This window comes from Tiliqua scincoides, chromosome 6, assembly GCF_035046505.1.
Source record: "Tiliqua scincoides isolate rTilSci1 chromosome 6, rTilSci1.hap2, whole genome shotgun sequence".
Lineage (NCBI taxonomy): Eukaryota > Metazoa > Chordata > Lepidosauria > Squamata > Scincidae > Tiliqua > Tiliqua scincoides.
Genome location: NC_089826.1, coordinates 65,110,100 through 65,132,673, shown reverse-complemented (window position 1 = coordinate 65,132,673; position 22,574 = coordinate 65,110,100). Strand labels below are relative to the sequence as shown.

General features: G+C 45.6%; 1 protein-coding gene across 3 annotated transcripts in view; it reads right to left on the bottom strand.

Moving 5' to 3' along the window:
- Positions 1 to 22,574, bottom strand: part of SGCZ (sarcoglycan zeta) — a 242,778-nt gene that overhangs the window by 44,657 nt on the left and 175,547 nt on the right. For 2 of the 3 annotated variants that reach the window (XM_066632447.1, XM_066632448.1), the window contains one exon: positions 12,316 to 12,438. The exons of the other annotated variant lie outside the window; for it this stretch is intronic. In XM_066632447.1, the coding sequence (XP_066488544.1) occupies positions 12,316 to 12,438 (123 nt within the window). The remainder of the gene's footprint in view (positions 1 to 12,315; positions 12,439 to 22,574) is intronic. 3 annotated transcript variants of the gene reach the window in all.

Genomic DNA, 22,574 nt, shown 5'->3' with positions numbered 1-22,574 from the left:
ATTTGCCTAATGGGGTTCTTATCAACTCCTAAAGGTCAATTGCTATGACCTAAAGGACAATGACTATGCTAAATTGCCCTGGCTGGGTGGGAACTGGCCCTTCCTAGGTTCTTACCCTCCAGTTTTCTGAGGCTGGACTGTTTTTTAACCTCAAGCTGGCTTTTTATTTGAGTTTAAACTGCACTGGTTTAAGAGTTGTTGTTGTTGTTTTTTTGTTTTTGTTTTTTTTGGCTTGGCAGAACTTACACACTAAGGTTTAAGTCCTGTTTAGCTAAAATTTAAGGTTTAAGTCCTGCCCTGCTAAAATCCTGCTTTTATGAAGTGTGCACCTTTATCTTTATTTATTTATTTATTTATTTATTTATTTATTTATTTATTTATTTATTTATTTATTGCTCTCACCTAGATCCTGTGTCCTAATTTACTGAACCTTTAGATCATGTTCTAACTTAGATTAAGTTTAACTTGTGTTAAGTATAGGGTTAATTTAAACCAAGTAGAAAAACTTGCTTTCCACTTTATCCTCCTCTGTTTTATTTATTTTTCCAAGTGCCTGTACCTTGGGCTCAGAGTAGACCTCTATACACACTTACGTATTTATTTTTATTGCCCTCACCTAGCTCCTGTGCCCCAACTTGCTGGACCTTAGAATCCCTCCCTCAGGTTAGATTAGGTGCTAACTTAGGTAAAGCTTAGGTAAAGCTAAGCTAAAGGTAAAGTTAAATTTCAATGTTGATCTAAGCTTGATTTAAGGTTAGAAGACAAAGAGTTAGAAAGAGTGCACTTACCTTCTCCTTCTCTTCCTCCTCTCCTCTTCACAACTCAGGGAGTCTTCCCTCTCCTTTTCCAAAACTCAGAGGTCCACTTGCCTTCCCCTTCTCCTCACACAGATGCTAAACTCGCGGTGCCTTACCTGGCACTTTGTTCCCAAGGCACTTGGTGTCCCAGAGGCCATGCACACTTCTGCAGAGTCCCACCTACTTTGTGCCAAAACCTCACCCGGGCGGAAGCCCCCCCCCCCCCCAAAAAAAGAAGGACAAGGGCGGTAGCCCTAAACAGCAGTGCTTCAAATGCACTGGAACAGGCTGCACTGAATGACTCACATAGTGCGGCCAGGAGGTCAACCATAATAGTCTGCCTACTGTCCCCTCCCTTAGGGGACTCATGTGACCACCCAGTTAACTTTCTCCTAATGCGGAAATCCCCGGTGCAGTCAGACAGCCCACGAGCCTTGGCCTCAAAAGCCAGGGCCACCAAGTAGCCACCAAGTGTATTACTTGCCCTGCCATTTGACCTGAGTCTGACTAAAATTGCATCACATGCTCCGGGGGGATGGGCCAAACACCTGGGAGGCCAGCAGTGGCCCTGAAGCCCTCAAACTCACCTACTCTCCTTTTATAACTTGCCCAGGTGCTTGGGGCTAGGGAGGCATTCGCTGCCCTGTTGACTTCTCACACCCAAGGTTCCACAACCACTGGGGCATGGGGTCTGGCTCTTCCCTCACGCAGGGTGCCAACTGGCGAAAATGCTCCTCCTGGAAACAAGAGTATCAGCTATCCCATTAGCCAAGCCCGGCACGTGCCTAGCCACAAATAACATCTGAAGATGTAGGCATTGCAGTACAAAGGCACGTACTAAACACATGACTCTTGGGGACCGGGAGGTTTGCCGATTTATAACGTGAACTACTGCCAGATTATCACACCAGAATTGCACTGTGGAGTTCTTAAACTCCAACCCCCAGAGGTAGACAGCAACCACGATGGGAAAAAGCTCTAAAAAGGTCAAATCAGTTCTAATGTCCGAGTGCCAACTAGAGGGCCGTCCGCCATCTTCCCCGAAAATAAATCCCAAAGCCTGTGCCACCTGCAGCATCTGAGTGGACTTGCAGCTCGGCCTCTAGGAACTTAGCTGAGTGTCAAAACGATACCCCATTGCTTTAGGAAGATAGCCCCCATGCTCATATCTTCCCGCATTGCTGATGTCACTCTGAGCCGGTGATGGGGCTTAGAAGCCCCTCTAAGGGCATTGTACCACCTGTGCAAAAAAGCCCTCCCTGGTGCCATGACCCAGCACGCAAACTGTAAGTGGCCCAAGAGCTCCTGCAACTCCCGTAGTTTCAGCTTCCTAAGCTTCCTGCACCTTGCCACCCATTCCCGTACAGAGGCCAGTTTGGCCTCAGGGAGCCTGCAGCACTGTTTGACAGTATCAAGCTCCACACCCAGGAATGTGAGGCAGGTGGTTGGGCCCTCTGTTTTGTCATTGGCTAGGGGAACACCCAGCTCCCCTCACAGGGCAATGAATTCCCGTAGCAAAGCCCCACAATCACTGGACTGCGCTGGCCCCATCAGGAGATAATCATCAAGGTAATGCGCTGTTGACCTAATCCCAGTCCTCTTCCTATTCCAGAAAGGTAGCTACCTGTTCAAATGTGAAACAGCTTGAACCCAACCCCATCGGTAGACATTTGTCCATGTAAAATTGGTTATCGAAAGCGAAGCCCAGCAGGCAGAAATCATCTGGGTGGACTGGCAGCAGCCAAAATGCAGACTCAATGTCGCATTTCACCATTTGTGCCCATGCCCCACAACCTCTGAGAATGGCCAATGACGTGTACCGCACCGAGCAAAACTCCCGCTGTATACCATCATTCACCGAGGCACCCCTGGGGAATGAGATGTGGTGGATCAGCTGATATTCTCCAGGTGCTTTCTTGGGCACTACACCCAAAGGAGAGATGCGAAGGTGAGGCCAAGGAGGTAAATGAAAAGGGCCCAGGACCCTGCCCGCTTCAACCTCCTTACCTATCTTCCTCCTCACCACATCTTCCAAACCAGCCACTGATTTCAAATTATTGGCCCAAGCTGCAACCCTAGGTGACAAACAAGGAATACCGAACCCAAAAGAAAACCCATTACCAATAAACTTGGCGGCTACCCGATCAGGGTGTGTGGCCAGCCAACAGAGAAGGCAACCCACCTTAATTGGACTAGGACCCTTTACCCGCAGCAGTGCCGCTAGAGCTCCCTCCGTTATTGAAGTCCCCCACTTGCTTTAGAGTTCCTGGCTTTTGTGCAGTTGCAGCTGGGGTGGCGTGCACCACAGACTCCACAACTGTGCGCAAAACTGCAGGGCCTCCTGGAGGAGTGACCTGAGTTGTTAAACTTCCAGCAGACATGGGGGAGTTGAACTCCCCGGCCCCTTTGCAGGGCCTGGGAAGCTGAGCCTGAGCCATAATTACGGGTTATCACTAAGCCAGAATTACGGTTTATAATGTGCTCACTGTCTGCCCTATCACCCCCAAAAGACCTTGCTGGCATCATGACCTGGAGCCATAACCCCGGCATCTCTAACTCCCAGCTCAGCTTGGGATCCTGCACTGCCCAAACGTGGAAATGCTGGTCATAGGTCTCCCAAGCATTGTTCCCGAAGCCCAGGTAGTCTCTATAGACGATGTCCACATACCTAAAAAGGCCTCTGGCCTTCTAAGGGTGGCATTCTATCATTACCCCTGTGTATATGAGGTAGCCAGCCAACCAATTTGACCAACTTTTGTCAATTTTTATGCGCCTCACAACATCAGGGTCTTTTGTGGGTTCCCCGACCCTAGGACCAGTCTCAGGTTCCTTATGAAGCAAAGAGAAGATATCCACAAACTCCCCTTTCCAGATTTTCCCCTTCACTGACAAGGCCAGGTGATCTCTGAGAGGGGTGGAGAAGAAACTGGACAGCTGCAATGCTGTAGCTGAATCCTCTGCTGGCGCTGGCTGAGCTACAGGAGGCTGTGGTGGCTGAGCCGCCGTAGTGCATGTACCTGCACACTTGACCTCAGAGTTGGCAGGCAAGGCATTCTGCGCTACCAAGTTTGGGGGGCCTCCGTTGTCCTGCCACACCTGGGCGCAAACTGCAGCCTGTGCCGCAGAGCCCTGAGCCCCCTCACCCTGTGGCAATATAAGCCCAGGTTGTGTGATGGCTACTGCGGTGGTAGCTAGTCCCTCATGCCCTCCCACCCCTTGGGATGTGAGTGCGGTAATATCCTGTGCTCCAAGAGACTCCTCCATGGATCCTGTACTTCCTTCATTTAAAGGCAGGCCTTGCATGCCCTGATGTGGCTGGGCACTGCCCTCCCTTATGTTGTGTGCATTTGCATGCTCACCTAATGGGAGAAGAAGCCACTGAAGGGACAACCACCCCCGACTTTCCACCAGGGCCCTTTCCAAAAATTCCACCCTTACCCTGACACTCTGGTTAGATTCTTTGTCCCCCTCATCAGATGGAGGAAGGTGCAAGCGCACCTTACTGGGCCCCCTCCCTGAATTCTAAACTCTTTTTGGCATGCTTAAGGATCCACCCACAACAACCACCAGTTGCCTAAACCCAGATTAAATCCTGGATTGGTGGGGAGCCCCCCTTTCCTCCCCCCAACTGAAATGAGAGCGCTGCTCAGAGCCTCCTGCTCAGAGCCTCGGAGCTTCCTTCCGCCCCACCTCCGCCACCTTTTTGATAAACAGGCACATGTGCACAATCAGGCTGCAAAACAAGGAGAAAGCAGATGAACACTACGTGTGTGGGGTCCAGGGAGGGATTAAACAGGGAGTGCGCATGCAAAGTCATGGCTGGAAAAAGCTGAACAATCTGCACCAGCTGAAAAAACAAGGAGGAAGATGAACACCATGTGGGCGGGGGCTAGGGAACAAAGTCATGGCTGAAAACAAAGTCATGGCTGGAAAAACAGAGAAGCAGATGAACAATCTGCACCAGCTGCAAAAAAAACAAGGAGGAAGATGAACACCACGTGGGTGGGGGCTAAAGCAGATGAACAGCCTAGAAAAGAGACGCTGAGGGGGGACATGATTGAGACATACAAAATTATGCAGGGGATGGACAGAGTGGATAGGGAGATGCTCTTTACACTCTCACATAATACCAGAACCAGGGGACATCCACTAAAATTGAGTGTTGGGCGGGTTAGGACAGACAAAAGAAAATATTTCTTTACTCAGCGAGTGGTCGGTCTGTGGAACTCCTTGCCACAGGATGTGGTGCTGGCGTCTAGCCTAGACGCCTTTAAAAGGGGATTGGACGAGTTTCTGGAGGAAAAATCCATTATGGGGTACAAGCCATGATGTGTATGCGCAACCTCCTGATTTTAGGAATGGGTTAAGTCAGAATGCCAGATGTAGGGGAGAGCACCAGGATGAGGTCTCTTGTTATCTGGTGTGCTCCCTGGGGCATTTGGTGGGCCGCTGTGAGATACAGGAAGCTGGACTAGATGGGCCTATGGCCTGATCCAGTGGGGCTGTTCTTATGTTCTTATGTTCTTAATACCCTGTGAATAGGGGAAAAACAAGGAAAAAACAAGGAGGAAGCAGAGATGATTTTTAAAAAACCTTGTGAGGTAGGTGAGGCTGAGAGAAAGTGACTGGCCCAAGGTCACCTGAGCTTACTTCCTGAGCTTTGTGGCTGAGGGGGGACTTGAACCTGGATCCTCCAGGTCTGAGTCCACCTCCCAAACCACTACACTAGCCTGGCTCTAGGACTGAAAGAAACACCACGTGGGTGGGAACCCGGCCCGGGGAGAGCTCCTGGATGGCTACTCTGCCCAGGGAGAGAAACCGGGGAGGAGAAGGTGAAGGAAAGGCCACAAGGGTGCCGCCCGGCACTGGTGGGGAATCTGCAGCAAAGCTCCACAGTAGCTTCCAGAGGATAGCTGCAACCCACCCCTGGTACCAGATTCCCCTCCCCAGCCCCTCTGGCCTGGCAGGCTGGTCCCTCCTCGCCTCGATGCTGTACCTCCGGCTGCTCCTGCCACTGCTTCTGAGGAACCTGGGCGCCAGCCTTTAAACTATGCCCCAGCTTGCCCCCTCCCCTGACCAATAGCTGCTCACCATGTCATGCAGGCGGGGAACAGGACAGGTTTTCCCTCCACCTGCATTCACAGCTGGAGGGCTTTTCCTTTCCGTTCCCAGAAGACTGTTCTTTGAAGCGATTTTTCTCCCTTTCAAGGTTGAAGTGTTAAAATAAGACTGAAGATGAGGAGCTTTTTAAAAAATGTTTAAAGGGCACAAGTTTTTGAAACCGAAAAAGCATTTCAGTCTTTGAGCACAGGAAAAAAAAATAATCTAATTGAAAGACAAGGACCGAAAAGCTTGTGAGATAAAGCAATTTTCTAAATTATACCTGGGAAAGTACAACACTAATATTGTTAAGGTCATGAGGAAAATTCTTGCAATCTTCAACAGAGTTAGCATTGAGCTTATATAATCACAATGTTCAGTCTTTAGCATTCGTACATCATTGAATGAGTTTTCTTGCATGATTATTTGCCAAGATCTATAGTTGCTTTCCTTGGCTAAAAAGGAGCTCAGGTTCAAATGCCTATCCTTCAATTATAATATGGACCATTTTCTTAGAAAATGAATAGTCCTGACCAAAAAAAAAAAAAGTTTTGCTGAGGTGTTGCTCCTAGAAGCATAAATATGTTTGTACGCACTGTATCTCAATACCTGACTTTATGCGCAAGTGCACCTTTTGCTGCCACACACCTCTGGGGCTGAAAACTCTATCTGGTGAATGAATTAATTAATTGGTGGGCAACATAACTTTAAACAGTGAGGACAAATTTTAAACAGCCAGGCTGTGAGATAGGGGCCACCATCTTATTTGTTGAAGCTATTTTGGTTGTGGTATGTTAACAATTGGGCATGAAAAAGAAAATACACAAGGTGACCTTTCTTTTTAACAATGAATGCCTTGATTTATTACATTCCTTTATTAAATTTATGTCCTCTATTCATTAAATACCAAATTATCTCCTACTTCCTGACATCTATCAGTACAGAACCCATTCAAAAGTATAGGTAATGTATAAATGCATTTAAGCTTTAAAAGTGGATTATTAACCAACTAAACATATAATAATAATAATCTGTTGACAGCTCTACACTTCCCTTATGCAAAATTTTAAAACCTTTATATTAGGATGTAAATAAAAGTTAATTCCAACTCCTTTTTTGCCTCACATTTGTTCATGCAATCTCTGAAATCCACTAAACAAGGATGCACTAAACCCCCCAAAGTACTACCCATTCCCCAGTTTCACTGGGTGCTACCACTACCACCAGCACTGAAGGGTAAGTAATCAACATGGCAATCATCAAGTGTGGGTGCCATTTCTTTCCCACAGCACAGTATGCTGCCCCAGTGTACCCTGGGTCAGAAAACCTTAATGATAAACTCTATATCCCAGATTTTCTCAGGAAGTGCATGTAGAGTGTAGGGACGCTTCCTTCCTTCCCATACATTTTGGTTTATTTCATTTTGACTCAGAATAAATCAGATTATTTTCTCACAAACTAGAAAGCAGAAAGTGACTGGTTGGAAGTGGAATAACTAAGGCAGGTAGGCAGTGCTGTTGCAATAAGGCCTTGGGGGGGAGCAAGCCTTGCACTGGGCCCTGATGGCCCTCCCCACTTCCTGGTGGTGGTGGTTCATTGGGCACTACCCATTGGTGGTGGCTCATTGTGGTTCATTGGTGGTTCACTGGTGGTGGTGGTTCATTACCACCAGTAATGAAGAGTAAGTACTCAATATGACCAAAAATGGGTGTGGGTGCCCTACTGCACTCTGGGTCAGAAAATAGTGCCCCACAGGAGCCAGGCACCAGAAGCTGCTATTGCTGCTGTCAAACAGCAGTTATCTGTAAAATAATAAACCCCCACAACTCCAGTAATCCAAACACTGCACTTTTTGCTGGATTGTGCACAAAATCTGAAAGCCCCCTTGAGTTATGTTGGTGCTTTTGCGGCCCAAGAAAATGAGTGAGGGGTTTTAATCTGTTCTAGTTAGCTTGCTTGCTTTGGTTTTTTAATCTTAATGGTTTTTCAGATTATTCCCGTTTTAAATGTGATTATTTTTTAGCTGCTTTGAAGTTTTATTCCTCCCCCCACGCCTTTTCAAAAAATGCAAACTATACATCTTTTAATACTAAACAAACATGGTCTTGGATCAATCACAGTATAGCAGAGATGATGCCTCTGGATCATCTCCAGGAATCGGGGGAGAACAAAGGGCAGGAAACAACCTTTCAAGAACTCGGAGCCCAAGGTGCCTGAGTAACAAAAGCAACCGGTATCCTGCAGGGAATCCAAAGTAGACCTGAAGCAGCAACGTGATCTCCCCCTTGTTGTATTCTGCACTGTCTGCAGCTTTCTAGTCGTCATCAAGGGCAGCAGCATGTCATCTCGCCTCGAGGTTACGAAGGAATGAATGATTGTTGCAAGGTAGAACTAGAACACTGCCAAAAGGCATTATATTCCCCAAGCTAGGAATACAGAGATAACTTTCTCCTTGTAGTCTGCCTTTGAGTTCTGACCCCCAAATTGTGTTCCTTTTAAATTTTTCAGCAAACACGTGCGAGTCCCTGTGGTTTGCATCAGTCAGTTTACATTATGTCCTGTGACATGATATAACTGATGAAATCTGGCAAGGCATTGGAGTGCCAAGTGTCTCAAATAGAAGTTCTTTTTTTTTTCCTTTTAAAAATCCTTTTTTCTCTCTTTCAGATATACTTTCAATAAGCACCTTCACTTTGAAGTAGGGGAGGAAGACGTCGAACCTTTGTTGAGACCTGAACGGACGGACAGGGGCTGGATCAGGCCTTTGGTGACAGTACAAAATTTGAATCAAGCGTCAGTAAAACTGGAGTCCTAAGTTCCACTTGTAAGAGAACTTTACAAACCTTGGCACTGAACTCTGTGCAAAATTACACAGAGGTGGTACCAACTCTACGATCAGGCACCTTCAGCTACAGGAGGCTGATGCAATAGCCTCATGCGGTTTGAAAAAAAGGCCTCCATGATAAGACAAATAATGGGGGTTGGGCATAGACAACCCTCATGCAAAGTCGATGGTTGCGTTTGTGCGAAAGAGGAAGTGATGCAACCTGTTTTTTGTTTTTTTTGCAGCTGGTTAGCAAGAAGCAGGTTTGGGGAGGAGCTGTTGCTTTGGGGAAGTGACACGGCTCTAAAATTAGCACATTGCCCTCCTGTTCAGCTTATCTATTTGTAAACACAAAGATACTCCAAAACGGAGGTGTGCATGTGATTCAGAAAGACTCACACTCCAGTGAGGTGCAGTGGAGTCCAAGGCTGGAGAGGCACAGTGCACAGAGCTGCTGGCTGGTGTCATGCCACAAGGCATTCTGGGGACTACTCAGAAGTCCCAGCACCTGCACAGTCACAGCATAGGCTGAGCTGCTGATGTAGTAATCTCTCAGAGAGACTTGGACAGTCTCGAGGGTCTCTTGGAGAGACTATAGCTTGTGGCAGCGCAGCCTCCCCAGTGATTGTGCAACCATTCAGAAACTGTGTGGAGTGCAGGCACAATTATAGGGGAAGCTGAGCCAACAGGACTCCCCTGACCACACATCCCTGTCACAATGTGAACCAAATCATCTCATTCTAAAGCAGTTTCAGATATGCCAGTCCTGGAAAGTTGGTTAGGATTTGGGCCATAATCTGGGACTCTGCATTTTCCAAGATACCAGACTGCACCTCCAGGAGCCTATGCATATTTCAGTGCACATTTGTCGACCCTTAAATGTGGCGTGGTTGGGGGTGTGACTCCAAACAAACCCCTCCAGATGCGCATTGAACACCTGAAAAGATCTTCTATGATGCACGAGTAGGACACTATATATTTTAAGCTAGCTCTACCAAGCATTTCACTGATGGCTTTCCCGCTGTCATTTCCGCACACGGTAGGCAAGGCTAGGCTCACACTGTAGACAGAGCCCAAGGTTTCTGCCTGGAACTTTTAGGTGAAAAAGAGGGAGGAAACAATGTAGTATCTTGGGTAGACCGCCCGCCCATCCCCTGTGACTCTACTCATAATGACAGCAAGCAGGCTCTGCTTATATGGATCCCAGTGATCAGCTGCATGATACTGAAGGCAGGGAATACTTCCATGTCATCACTGAGCCCCACGCACCAGGTGCAGAGCGGCTTACTTCAGTTCTATATAGGGCAATCTGGGAACACAGCTCTCAAGGAAGCCCTGTCAAAATAAGTGTGCTCAGGAGCAGGCCACAGGTCTGCACCCATAACAGAACAGTCTGTGAGAATCTAGCATATCACCCTAAGAAGCTCTGATGACATCCCATCAGAAAAGCCAATTGCATGTGACATGGTTTAGTTTTACAGAGCTGCCCTACTGGCTTGTCACTCTGTCTTCCTAGTGCCTGCCACAACTTCTGCCACCAGTTATCATCTCCCCTGTCTCAAAATAGTAGTATCATGGATCATGGACTTCCTATTTTCCCATTTCCTGTTTCACCCTGGGACCAGCAGCAGGGTAGAGCTTGCTCTAAATAAAATTCATATTCAGCAAAAGAGCTGGCGTAGATCTGAGGAGTCTCATAGGTGTCCCAATCAGAGGCAACTCAAAGTTGTTTCCTTTTACTTACGTTTTGTGACCAGCCCTGTTCCTGATCAGCACGCAGGATGCAGTGGATAGTGTGCCGGCAGCCCTACATTGATCGCATTGGTGGGGGATACGATTGGAGATGTATGTTGGGACTAATTTGCTTTTGCTATAATAGGGGGAGGGTTGGTTTTTGCTTTTGTTTTTACAGGAGGAGTATTCAAATATATGACATCCCTTTATGCACCCTTTCCAGATCATATAAGTCGTGTAGGCATCTAGCAAGAAATGGGTTTTGACTTCACCTATTCAAGGTGAACCTTCTTCAAATACTCTTGGTAGAGTACTTTCAGTATGTACCCTTAAGTTACCGAGAAATTAGATCTGACATTTTGAGTACATAGAACTAGCAAGCATGCTATATAATGGCAGCTTTTACGATTATGAGGCGAGCATTACCTAAGTAAACCTTTCAAAATGTCAAAAGAACAATAAATCAATGCTGCATGAATGGTGGCATATAAAACAAAGCTGCTTTTGAAAAGTCTAATTTTACAGTAGACGATAGCAACAGCTTTATTGTAAAATAACCTTTGACTGCAAAAAATTATTCCTCAAAAAATGTCTTTCATTCACAATATGTTATGAATCAGATTTACAAGAGAATCAGGTACAAGATAATCCTCTCTTCATTCCTTCAAATCCCTTCTCAAGGAAAAAAACCCCACCTTTTCTGTGAAGTCATTTGCATACACTCTTAGAGCCCAATCCTGTGCACGTCCACTTCTGGTTTTGCGGGAGTGGAGCATGATCGCTCTGCTTCTGCTGACCTGGGGAGCCCTGCAGAGGCTCGCACAGGTCTCCCCGTACCCCAGTATGGCTGCTGCAGGGACTGGTGAGTGCACCCCAGTCCCTGCTGCCCCGTTAGAAGTGAAAGCAGAGCAATCGCACTCAGCTTCCAGTTTAGCAGAGGTGGGGCTCCCCACACCCCTGGGAGGCTGCAGGAGGCTCTGGGATGTGCAGCCAAGACCCTGCAGTCCCCTAAGCAGCGCGATCCTGAGGATTGCGCTGCTGCCTCCTCCTTGCCTCCTGGCTGCCCCCGCCCTTTAAGGGGAAAGAGGCCAGGGCCCTCAGGCTGGGGTATCATGACGCCTCTGGCCTAATCTGTCTTGTCAGTTTTGTGACTCACAAAGAACTGGGTTATGACCCACTGGTGGGTCTGGCACCCACAGTTTGAGAACCACTGCCCTCATCAACCTAAGTTTAAGCATTAAGTCTAGATAGGCAAATATTCTTCCCCTGTTCACATTCCTTCTTCTCCCCTCCCCTTACTCTGTTGTGTCTATTTGTAAGTCAAGAACTGCTTTCATCAGTGACCCTATCCTCTCATCTGTTAGTGCCAACATACATGGCAGTAAGTAAACAGATGAAATAACTGTCGGTGAAGCTCTTGCAATGCATTTGAAAAGACAACACAGTGATGCTAGCATAGCCTTATGTCCATTAAAATGAAGTATAGTTTGCTCATACAAACCTTATAGACATATAACCTTTGGCCAAATTAAACTTTGGGTTCTATCGTAAGTTATCTGCCTGTATAAGAAGGCTTGTGCACATGCAAGTGTTAGCAGCAGACTGTTGCACCCAGAAATCAAAATGGAATCTTGAGTAGGCTTGGTGGGTGAGCCACATTGCACAGAATATTCCACACTGTGTTGCACAACATGGTGCACAGTACACCACTAGAGAGCATAAAATATTCTTGTTGTGCAAATGCCTTCTGCATGTGCTTGGACAACCACACAAAACACTTCCTTTCCTTCCTGTGTGCTTCTTAGGATACAGCCCATTGTGAAAAAGAACAGGGTTCGGCATTCTGCCACTAATACCTACCTGTTACTTTCAACCTGTCAGCTCCAATGACTATCTCCTCTTCATCAGCGGAGAAGAGCACCCTCCCGTCTTCGCTTGAGCTCACTTCAAACCTTTTACACTGAGCTTCTACAGCATCGGCTCCTGAAAAAGAGAAAATGACATCTTAGGCCATGTCTCAAATTGCCCTTTGCATTCAGCCCCCAAGCTCTTTTAGATTTCCACAAAGGGCTTGTCTTATTTTTCAGTTTTGATTGCAACTTTTCACTGACTTCAAAGGCAGCTGCAGGTGGTTCCCCAATCTTCTTGGGGGGTTGGGGTTGGGAAGGTCATCAGGGATTGTGGTATGAAAGGGGGAACTGGAAACCTCTGGTTTACAGGGCAGCACCAGTGAACAGTAGTGTAGCGAGGGGGGGCAAAGCAGTAAGTACTGCAGGCGCCACAACATGCAAAGCAAAGCAGCCCTGGGCAGTGATGACAACGTGAAACACTTGCCAAACCAGACAGTGTCTCCTGTGCTTTGCTGTCACTGTCTGGAATGGCTCAGACAGTGAACAGGAGGGGCTGCTTACATGGTGCATTGTGGCACCTGCAATACTTACCATTTTGCACCCTCTAGATATGCTACTGCCAGTGAATGTGCCAGACAAGAGCTTTTTCCATGATTGTGCTTCTGAAGGCTATTAAAACTGAATGCCTCAAATCATTATATTTTTCTGCAGTCATTTTATTGATTTCACTGGGGCTAAGCAAGACTTAAGTGGTTTATGAGTGAAGTTTAACTGCCTTCAACATTTGTTGATGTACGCACAGTGGCCTTAATTGAGAACCATCTGCATCTGTCACATCAACACTCACAGCTGGGATTTTTGCCTACATACAGAAAAGAAGCATTTTTTTAAGAACTCTCAAAAAATGAAGTGTGTCTGTGGAGGGGGGGAGGAGGAGTGGGGATAGCTGGTGTCCACAATAAAAGCAACAGACCTAGTTGAATACATATAAAGATATTGTGAGATCACAGCTCTCCGCTTCAGATGTATTTATAACAGCTCAAAGCCCTGTCCAGCCTTTCATGAAACTGCAGAATAAACCAAAGTGCTCCACATGGGCTTCCCTTTGCAACTGCCTGGATCTCAGGGGGCTCTTCAAAAGGTACTAAAAATGTACTAAAATACTCATTAAAAAGTACGCCCAAGTTTTTAAAAGTACACCTATAAATGAAATATCTACATGAGACAAATACAGGGGGTACTCCATATTCGTGGATCCTATGTCCGCAGATTCACTTATCCACAGATCGGTTCCACAGCCCCCCGGCGTGTGCCCTCTTGGGAGATCTGAGGGCCCTTTGAGCCCAGTGGAGGCTGCAGACGCCCGTCTGTGACATCTGCCAGACTCAGACTGAGCCCGACAGTGGGAAAAAGTCACTTCTGGTTTCTCTGTGAATTCAGAAGTGATTTTTTAATGCCTTATAAGACCTCAGGGGCTTCCCTGGGCCTCCCAATGCCTTAAAAGGCATTAAAAAGTCACTTCTGGTTTCATGGAGAAACCAGAAGTGAAACTGGCTTTTTTCCACTGTCAGGCTCAGTCTGAGCCCAGCAGAGGCCACGGATAGGCATCAGAGAACCCTCTGGAAGCAAAGGGAGCAGAGATCCCCTCGGGTCCAGAGGGTGAGGTGTTCACCCGTATCCGCAGTTTCACTTAACCGTGGGAGGTTCCGGAACAGAACCCCCATGGGTATGGGGGCATGACTGTACATGTTTGGAAACATGTTCACCTATCAAAGGTGCATTAATCATAGGACCAGGGGTGACTACAGTTCCCTCTCAAATGTCTATTTGACCTCTCAAATATCTATTGGCTTCCAAATCCAAGTTTGCGGCTAAGTACTGTGTCAAAGGGCAAACAAATTCTTCAATACGAACATCCCCGTATAGAAAGGAGTTTGTTTATATCCCTCTTTGTGCAGTTAAATCTGATTCCACACATGAATCTTCTTTAGCCTGCAAACACTGAGAATGAATGATCCCTAACTATTTCATTCTTGGTCATCTGAAACTTCCTGTTAGCCAAATTCACTGTTTGATCCCTGTGTAGCAATATGTCAATGTCCTAAGTAAATATCAAACCCATTTATCTATTTGCCCATTCTATGGGATATGATCCAACTCTTTTTATTTTATGGTTTATATCTGGAGACAAACCACAGCAGCACCATACAAACTCTGATATTTTGCAGCACATTAATATTTATAAAAGTGTTGTAAAACATTCAGACTACAATAAAAATGTGTTTGTTATACATAATGCAACATAAGACCTAATAAAAATTGTACAGTTTTTAAAATGTATCAAGTTCTTATTTTACTAGTAATTAAAATGTACTACATGACTTTATATATATTTTGGTTTTGTCAGTATGAGCGAAGGATAAAAATACTGGCAAGTTTAAACAAATAAATCAATATGATAAGCTGGAAATGCAAACTTCTACAATGCAGCCAAACACATATAATTTTAAAAAATATTTCATATTCTCAAAACTTTTAAAATATTTTCAGGCTTCTGGCAAACTGTGCCTCAGATAGATGGAATATCTCACAGAGGACTACATGTAAGTTTTGGATAACTTGCAAATATCAACCATTTGCTGGTACATTGTCCATTTACATGCGGTTCCAATTTCTCTCTAGCACGTATTTCACACTATTGGTTCCCTTCCTAACAATTTGTTGCTTATGGTTCTGTGAGGTTCCTCTCTGATCTGTGCCACCACATGGCTTGTGTGAGGCTGTTCCAGCCAGCTGGCTGGCTCTGAGGCACCCAGAAATGATGTCGTTGCCAGGCAGCACACAGCCATCAGAGAACAGCTAATTAGGAGGGGGTGGAGCTGGTCAACAGAGTGGGCTTTAAAAGCAGCAAGGACAGGAAGTGGGGAGAGACCAGAGGGAGAGGAGACAGGGCAAAAGACACCTGAGAAGGAGGAGGCACAGAAGAAGATAATAAAAGGAGAGGCAGCATGGTGGACCATGAGTGGGAGGGCAGGACCAGGGCCAAGGAGATGGAGTCATGGGCTAAAGGGAGAGATGCACTGATGGGGATCAAGAGGAAGAGGGAAGCCAACTAAGAAGTGACACAAAGGAGCTGGAAGGTGGAAGAAGATGAGAGCCCAGGGAAGAGGAAGTGGCAGGAGGAATGGAGGGACAAGGAAAAGCAGGCAGCCTGAGAGGCAGGAAAAGGGGGAGGCAGGAGGACCAGTGATGCTCTGCTGCCTACAAGCCACAATCCCAGACCTCCTGTGGAGGTCACAAGGCACAGGAACCTATCACTGTGAAAGAGGGGAGAAATTGAGAATACATGTGACCAATCAAAAGTCCGCTCACCGGGCAGATAGATCTGCGCCAATGCCAGATCCAGCCCCCAGGCCTGGATTCATGAGACCCTTGCCTAGATCATAATGGGCTTCATCTGGTGCTAGCTTTCCCTGTGGCCAGCCCTCCCTTGTCTACTGCTGATTCTCTTTTCCCCAAAGCAATCCTGAATGAGGTGAGGATTTTTTTTGTGACAATAGTGAGAACTTCATGTTCTAGGCCTGAATGTCTGCACAGGTAGTTCATTTTGTTAGTGGACCTGACTAATGGAGTTCCCAATATCTTCTGGTTCAGTCCTTTGAGCCAAGAGTCATTGGGAAGTCCATCTCCTAGGCTTCCTAGAAACAGTGAATGCTATTGGTCAAACAAATATTAATGTTCCAGATGGATTATCTACCACTAAAGATGGATTATCTACCACTGCCACAAGACTTCCTCAGCAGTCCTCTCTGATGCAAAGGGAAGTTTGAGGAAAGGGGGCAACTAGCAGGGAAGGGGGAGGCACCAATTGCACCAATATAATAAACTTGAAGGATTCTCGTTTAAAAACAGTTTGCCAAGAATTCTCTTAGAAAGCTTAGAGAAAACAAAGATAATTATGAGCTGACTAGAGGGAAGTCCACCTATGACCAATTCTGTGCTGGTCCCTTTTAGCTGTGTGGACCATAAACTTGATCTGAGGCACGGGCATCACTAAAGGTGTGTGATGGGTGCTGACGACACCGGGTGTCACCCTCGTATGCTGACATCATACTGTCTGAGCCTCCATTTGGTTATCTTTGGCCCACTTTGGGACCAGTTACCTCACACATGATCATGTTTTCACTGCTTGCTACCGAGAACACAAAGTAACAGCACCTAGAGAGGGTCAAGGATCACTGAACAGAAGCAGTTTAGAGGCAAACTTTTCACATTAAAAGATGTGATTGTGCGGAAGGTTGAGTGCGTGTGTGTATGTGTGTATGTGACATGGTTACATCACCCCCAAACTTCAGGAACACCCACCTCCAGGCAAGTGTCATGCTGGGTGCCTCTAGTCTGAGGCACCCTACGATTTTGATCACAGGATTTAGAATACTGAACTAGCACAGTCAGACCTTCAAAGCCTAGATGGGTTATCAGTTTATGCTGTGCAAAGAGGAGCAAGTTCAGGGCAGCAGGTCTGGTCTAGAGGGTAGAGCCTCCATTAACCCGAAGATAACATCAGAAGGTCGCCAGTTTGAGGACACCGGCAGCTCCCTGAGCGGCTGAGAATGGCGAGACCTTGAAGCAGCTGACAAGCCCAGCTGAGTGATTCCACCTGCTCTTGGTGTGAGCAAGAAGCGTCTTGGCTGCCCCCCATGTGAGAGATGGAGCTGCTTGTCAGCCTGTGTGGGAGAACTGGAGGCCAGAAGTGAGACCAAACCAGGAAGATCCATTCTGAAATGTTGTTGGTTCTTGAAAGAGAGAACCTCTATGGTTGTAAAAATCCCCTTGAGGGATTTAGAAATGCCTGCCTATGTAAACCGCCTTGAATAAAGTCAGAGGAGTAATCTGGTGACCAGAAAGGCGGTATATAAATACCTAGTTGTTGTTATTTTCCTAAAACCAAATTTTGGAATATTAAGAATAATCATTTTTATTATATCTTACTCTTAGAAGCTTGTTCCAGCTGAACATTCATTTTCTCTATCAAGAGAGAGACTGACAGTTCCCCACCTCTCAATATAGCCTCTCAGTATAGACATTAATCCTCACAGTAATTGTTTTGCAAGTGTTTTACAATGTTACCAAGCTTCCTTTTGAATTGATTTCCTAGATCTCTCTCCATTTAGATTTTCTGATTGCAAAGCACGGCTGAAAGCAAAGTAATAGATAAGGGCATTTAGAATAATTTACTTTATAGCCCAATATAATACGCTACTCTCTATGTTAAGTCCATAACCTTCCCAATTCTAAAGTGGAAATCCATGACTGATGATAGGCTATTATCTGTATATAGAATCAGTTTATGTTCCACAGATCCCACTCAAATTCTTTCAATGATATTATTAATCCTTATTGACATTTCCAAAGGGGTAACGAGTAGGAGAAAGCTGTACATTTTAACTTGATACACTTACATGCATATTGTGAATTTCTTAATGCCCTTTGATATGGTTTCAGTAAAAAAATTGTACTGTGTATATTCATTTGATCAGGGCCTCCAAGAGGAATTTTATCAGGGGGTACAAAGTTTCTTTTGGGCCCCTTTGTAAAGGTGGAGGGGTGAAACAGAGCAGGGGAAGGTGGTAATGGGCAAGCAGAATGGGTCAGGGAGGGACAAAATAGGATGGAGAGAGGGTGGGGACAGCTGGAAAAGTCTTTGGAGCCCAGGTCTACCTACCCATGAGGCACTGGCAGCTAGATACAGTAATATGGAAAACCAAACACACTCCTAAGTCGCTATAAAATCTTTTAAATATAGAAGATCATTGCAGAAAAATAGCATCATCATATCTAGGTGCACACTAGAATGGCAAGTGTCCTATGCAGACCAAAACCTGCTCCTGCAGCAGCTGTAGTCTTGCAGCTGTGTCCCTGAGCTACTATATATGGCTTCATTGTAAGCAGATCCACAAGCCAAAGAGCTACTGTAGCAGGTCAGTTTCCTCCCAGATTTGACACTGTGTTAAGGAGTGTCACGTATGCATTCCTCAGCCCAGTATATACGGTTTGCCAGTAGCTGCAGCCGCACACTCATGGTAGTGTCCCCAGCATCCCATGCCAGCAACAAGTCTGAGTAGATAGGAAAATGTAAGATCCCAGGAAATTTCTGAGCCCCCTTCATTGGCTCCTGGGCTCCCTTTTTGACCCTGGGCCCGCGTACAAATTACCCCCTTTACCCCCTCTCCTAGGCCCTGCAGTTGAAGCCAGATCCTCCCTTAATAATCACTATATTATTTATCACATCTTCATAGCCACATCAGTGAACAGATACTCCGAACAGTACCAGAGGCTCTCGTACCAGCCACATCACAGCTCTCACCCAGGTTTTGTCAGATACTCTTATCACACTTTTGCAACCATCTAGAGCAGTGGTCTTCGACCTTTTTCATGCCATGACCCCAATGAATAAATGAAGTATGAGACTGGGGACCCCACCATCAATCCTGCCCCCTTCCCAAGACCCTATCCACCCACTCCTCGCCCCTGTTACACCCTTCCAGCACTGTTCACTGTAACCAAATAATCTTGTTAGAGAAAGCAGAAAACGTTAGCATGAAACCTGGCACTAGTGAAAGCTAATTTTCACACTGTTGCTAAGAACCTGAGCAGGACTGGGACACAATCTTTCGGTACCTGAAAAGGTATGCCTGATGTCTTCCCCCTTTGCCTGGTGGTGCTCTAGTCCAATGGACTTCAACCTTTTTCATTCCCGTAAGTTGCCGTGACCTCACAACTGAGGCTTCGTGACTCTGTTGGGGTTACGACCCCAATGTTGAAGAACACTAATCTGGATAAGATGAAACTGTTGGTGTTGTATTCCTGTAAGAGAATCTGACTGATTCATTTGAGTGACTGAAGGCTGGGGTATAAAAAGTGTCTAACAGCTCATCAAGTGAATCAACTTCTGAAATATATCATGCTGGCATGAAACAGGAGGACGTTATGAACTGGTACACAGGCTAAAAGCATTTTAAATATGACATTTGCACCATAGGGCATCTATGTGTGTAAGTGGCCAACCTCAACATGGCAGATGTCACATTTAAATTGGTTCTGACATCAGTGAGTAGAAAACTGGCATATCATAGTGACACCTGGCACCATAGATTCAAAATTCAAACAAAAAGCCCCTGTAGTTCCATAGGAAACATGAGCATAAGAAGCAGAGTGTCAGCCACCAGCTCCTCATTAAGGTGTAGTGGATGTAAGACTAGCAGTAGGTCTTCTCTACCCTTCTCTGATTCTGACCTCTTTATTAACTAGAGGAAAGGAATACTACTTAGTTGAAGTTATCCAAAGAGATTTCTGAGTATGATAAATTTTTTTTATAAAGATGATAAATTGTGATACATCTTCAAAATAAACATTTAGAATAGGGGTGTCAGACATAAGGCCTGTGGGTCAAATGTGCCCCCTGGAAGCAATATCTCTAGTCCCCATTATAATTGGGCTCTCCCAGTTCGATAATTGGTCTCTCTCATATCTCAAAAATATGAAGATTTGAACATTTTCTCTTTCGGTCATTTGCAGCTAGTAAGTTTCTATGCTTATTTCTGGCCATCATCTGTTTAATGATGTCACTTCTGGTTTAATGACATCACTTCCTACCCTTAGTGGGTGCAATGAATGGTAACTTTGGCCTCCTGTATGAAACAAATTTGATATCTCTGATTTAGAAGATTGAGGGCCCAATCCTATCCAACTTTCCAGCACTGATATAGCTGCAATGCAGCCTCAAGGTAAGGAAACAAACATTCTTTTACCTTGAGGAGGTCTCTGTGGCTGCCCGCACCACCACAGGATACAGTGCATGCCCCATTGGCACAGTTGCATCAGTATTGGAAAGTTGGATAGGATTGGGCCCTTAGTCCATGACTTGTACAGAACTCCGAAAGAGACAAAGAAAATAGTTCTGTAATTCTCTGAGCAAGCCTGAGCAGCGTCATATAGCTAATAGTCATCATTTACTATGGACCTGGTGAGTGGGTGTTAGTTCAATAATATATTGATTATTTGGAGACAGGCGGACTCATAGAGACAAAATGTGTTTTAATAAAGAGGTAACCCTCATGAGAATCTAAACTCCATGTTTCACAATTATATTGTCCAATGTCTCTCCTAGGATGCAGGGTTTTTGGTTAATATTGATGAAGCTTCAGGTTATGATTGGCCACCAGAGGGCTTTGCTGTTGATTTCAGTGGATGCAATGCCAATATGAAAGCACCGTATAACACATGGATTGAATATAATAGTTTTGCTTTTTAAAGATATTTCCCTGGCACACAGGAAATGTCTACTAGTACCAAAATAGGGTGAATTTAAGGTATAAATACAGGAAAACTTAGGATACTTAAAATCATTGTAAACCATCATCATTGGCTATCACTTTGCAGGTCCTAAGAGTGTTTGACTTCATGGCACTCAAGAGAACCAAAGATGGCTTCTTTCAGTTAGAACAGTCACTGTACATAAAGCTTCTCGAGCATAAAGCTATCTCGAGCACTGTACATAAAGCTATCTTGTAAGTCTGGGGGGGGGGACAACATCACAGAGATTGCATTGCCACTGCAAAGGGACTTTTTCACATACCTGGGGTAATGCAGCCATCCAGGGGTATGGCGGGGCTTGCAAACCTTTCTAGCAAAGTGGGGAGAAGTGGCCTCCCCACTTTTCAGAGAGGCTCTGACCCACTTCTGCAACTGCAAGCCCAGAAATGGGTCACAATCGGGGATAAGAGCCTCTCTGAGAAGTGGGGAGGCCCACAGAGGGCAGCTGCAAGCCCACTGCACCCTCCAGATGGCTGGCACTACTACCAGGTATGTTAAAAAGTTCGTTCTTTGAAGCAGCAGCCTGGGGACCTCCAGTGTCGATCCTGCCCCCTCTCAAGACCCTATCTGCACACCCCACCCCGTCGCCACCCACTTCCCACACCCACCCCTGTAGCACCCTACCAGCACTGTTCACTGTAACCAAATGTTCTTATTAGAGAGAATAGAAAAGTTACCATGAAGCCTGGCACTAGCGAAAGCTATTTTAGCAGAATTGCTAAGAACCTGAGCAGGATTGGGGCACAATCTCCTGGTACTTGAAGGGGTATACCAAATGCCTCCACCTTTACCTGGTGGTGCTCTAATGCAGTAGTCTTCAACCTTTTTCATTCCCATAAGTTACTGTGACCCCACAACTGAGGCTTAGTGACCCCATTGGAGTCCTGATCCCAAGTCTGAAGAACGCTGGTCTATTAAAAAAAAAAAATAGGACCTCAGGACAAAATTCTGGTAATACTTTTATGAGGACCACCCAAAATATTTTGTATTTTTTGGGTTAATATAGTCACAAACAGACATTTAAATTAATTACTATACCAACCATAGTGTTTGCAAACACAGTGTGTTCAAGTTAGACACAAGATGGCAGCTTAGAAACTGAGAACTAATAGGATGAATGGACACACAATATGTCTCTCCTACCTAAAATAAAATAAAATTAACCACCCATTATCTATCTGGAGCCACAACTATTTGAAAAAAATTAATAGGAGGGAAAAAAAATCACACAAATTCTGAGCATCTCCTGAGTATGCCATTAAAGGTTGTACTGCTATTTCTAAATCAACTGTTTGGAGAATATGAACACATTTATCCTCAAAAGAATTTCTCCTCTACCTAGCATCTATTGTTTAGATCAGGGGTGCTCACACTTTTTTGGCTCGAGAGCTACTTTGAAACCCAGCAAGGCCTGGAGATCTACCAGAGTTTTTTTTACAATGTTCGCGCCATCATAACATATAACATTTATGTGTACAATGTATGTTGGTGTACCTTGAGCCCCACTGAGTATAACAGGACTTACTCCTGAGTAGACATGCCTAGGATTAGGCTGTGAGGCTGTAATCCTAGCCACACTTACCTGGGAGTAAGCTCCATTGAGTACAATGGGCCTTACTCCCGGCGTTTCCTCCCAGAGGCACCTGAAGGGGGGGGTCGGCACTCCGCGATCTACTCATTTTGCTTCACGATCTACCGGTAGATCGCGATCCACCTATTGAGCACCCCTGGTTTAAATTATTTAGATAAATCCTCAATGGGATTTGAAATGTGGCACGTGCAGTCACGGGTGTATGACCAAGGAACGGGCACCCACACAAGAATTTATCTAGAAGTGCCGAACACAGCGTCATTATTGCCAAGAACAGGCTCTCTCGAGACTCTGTTGTGAAA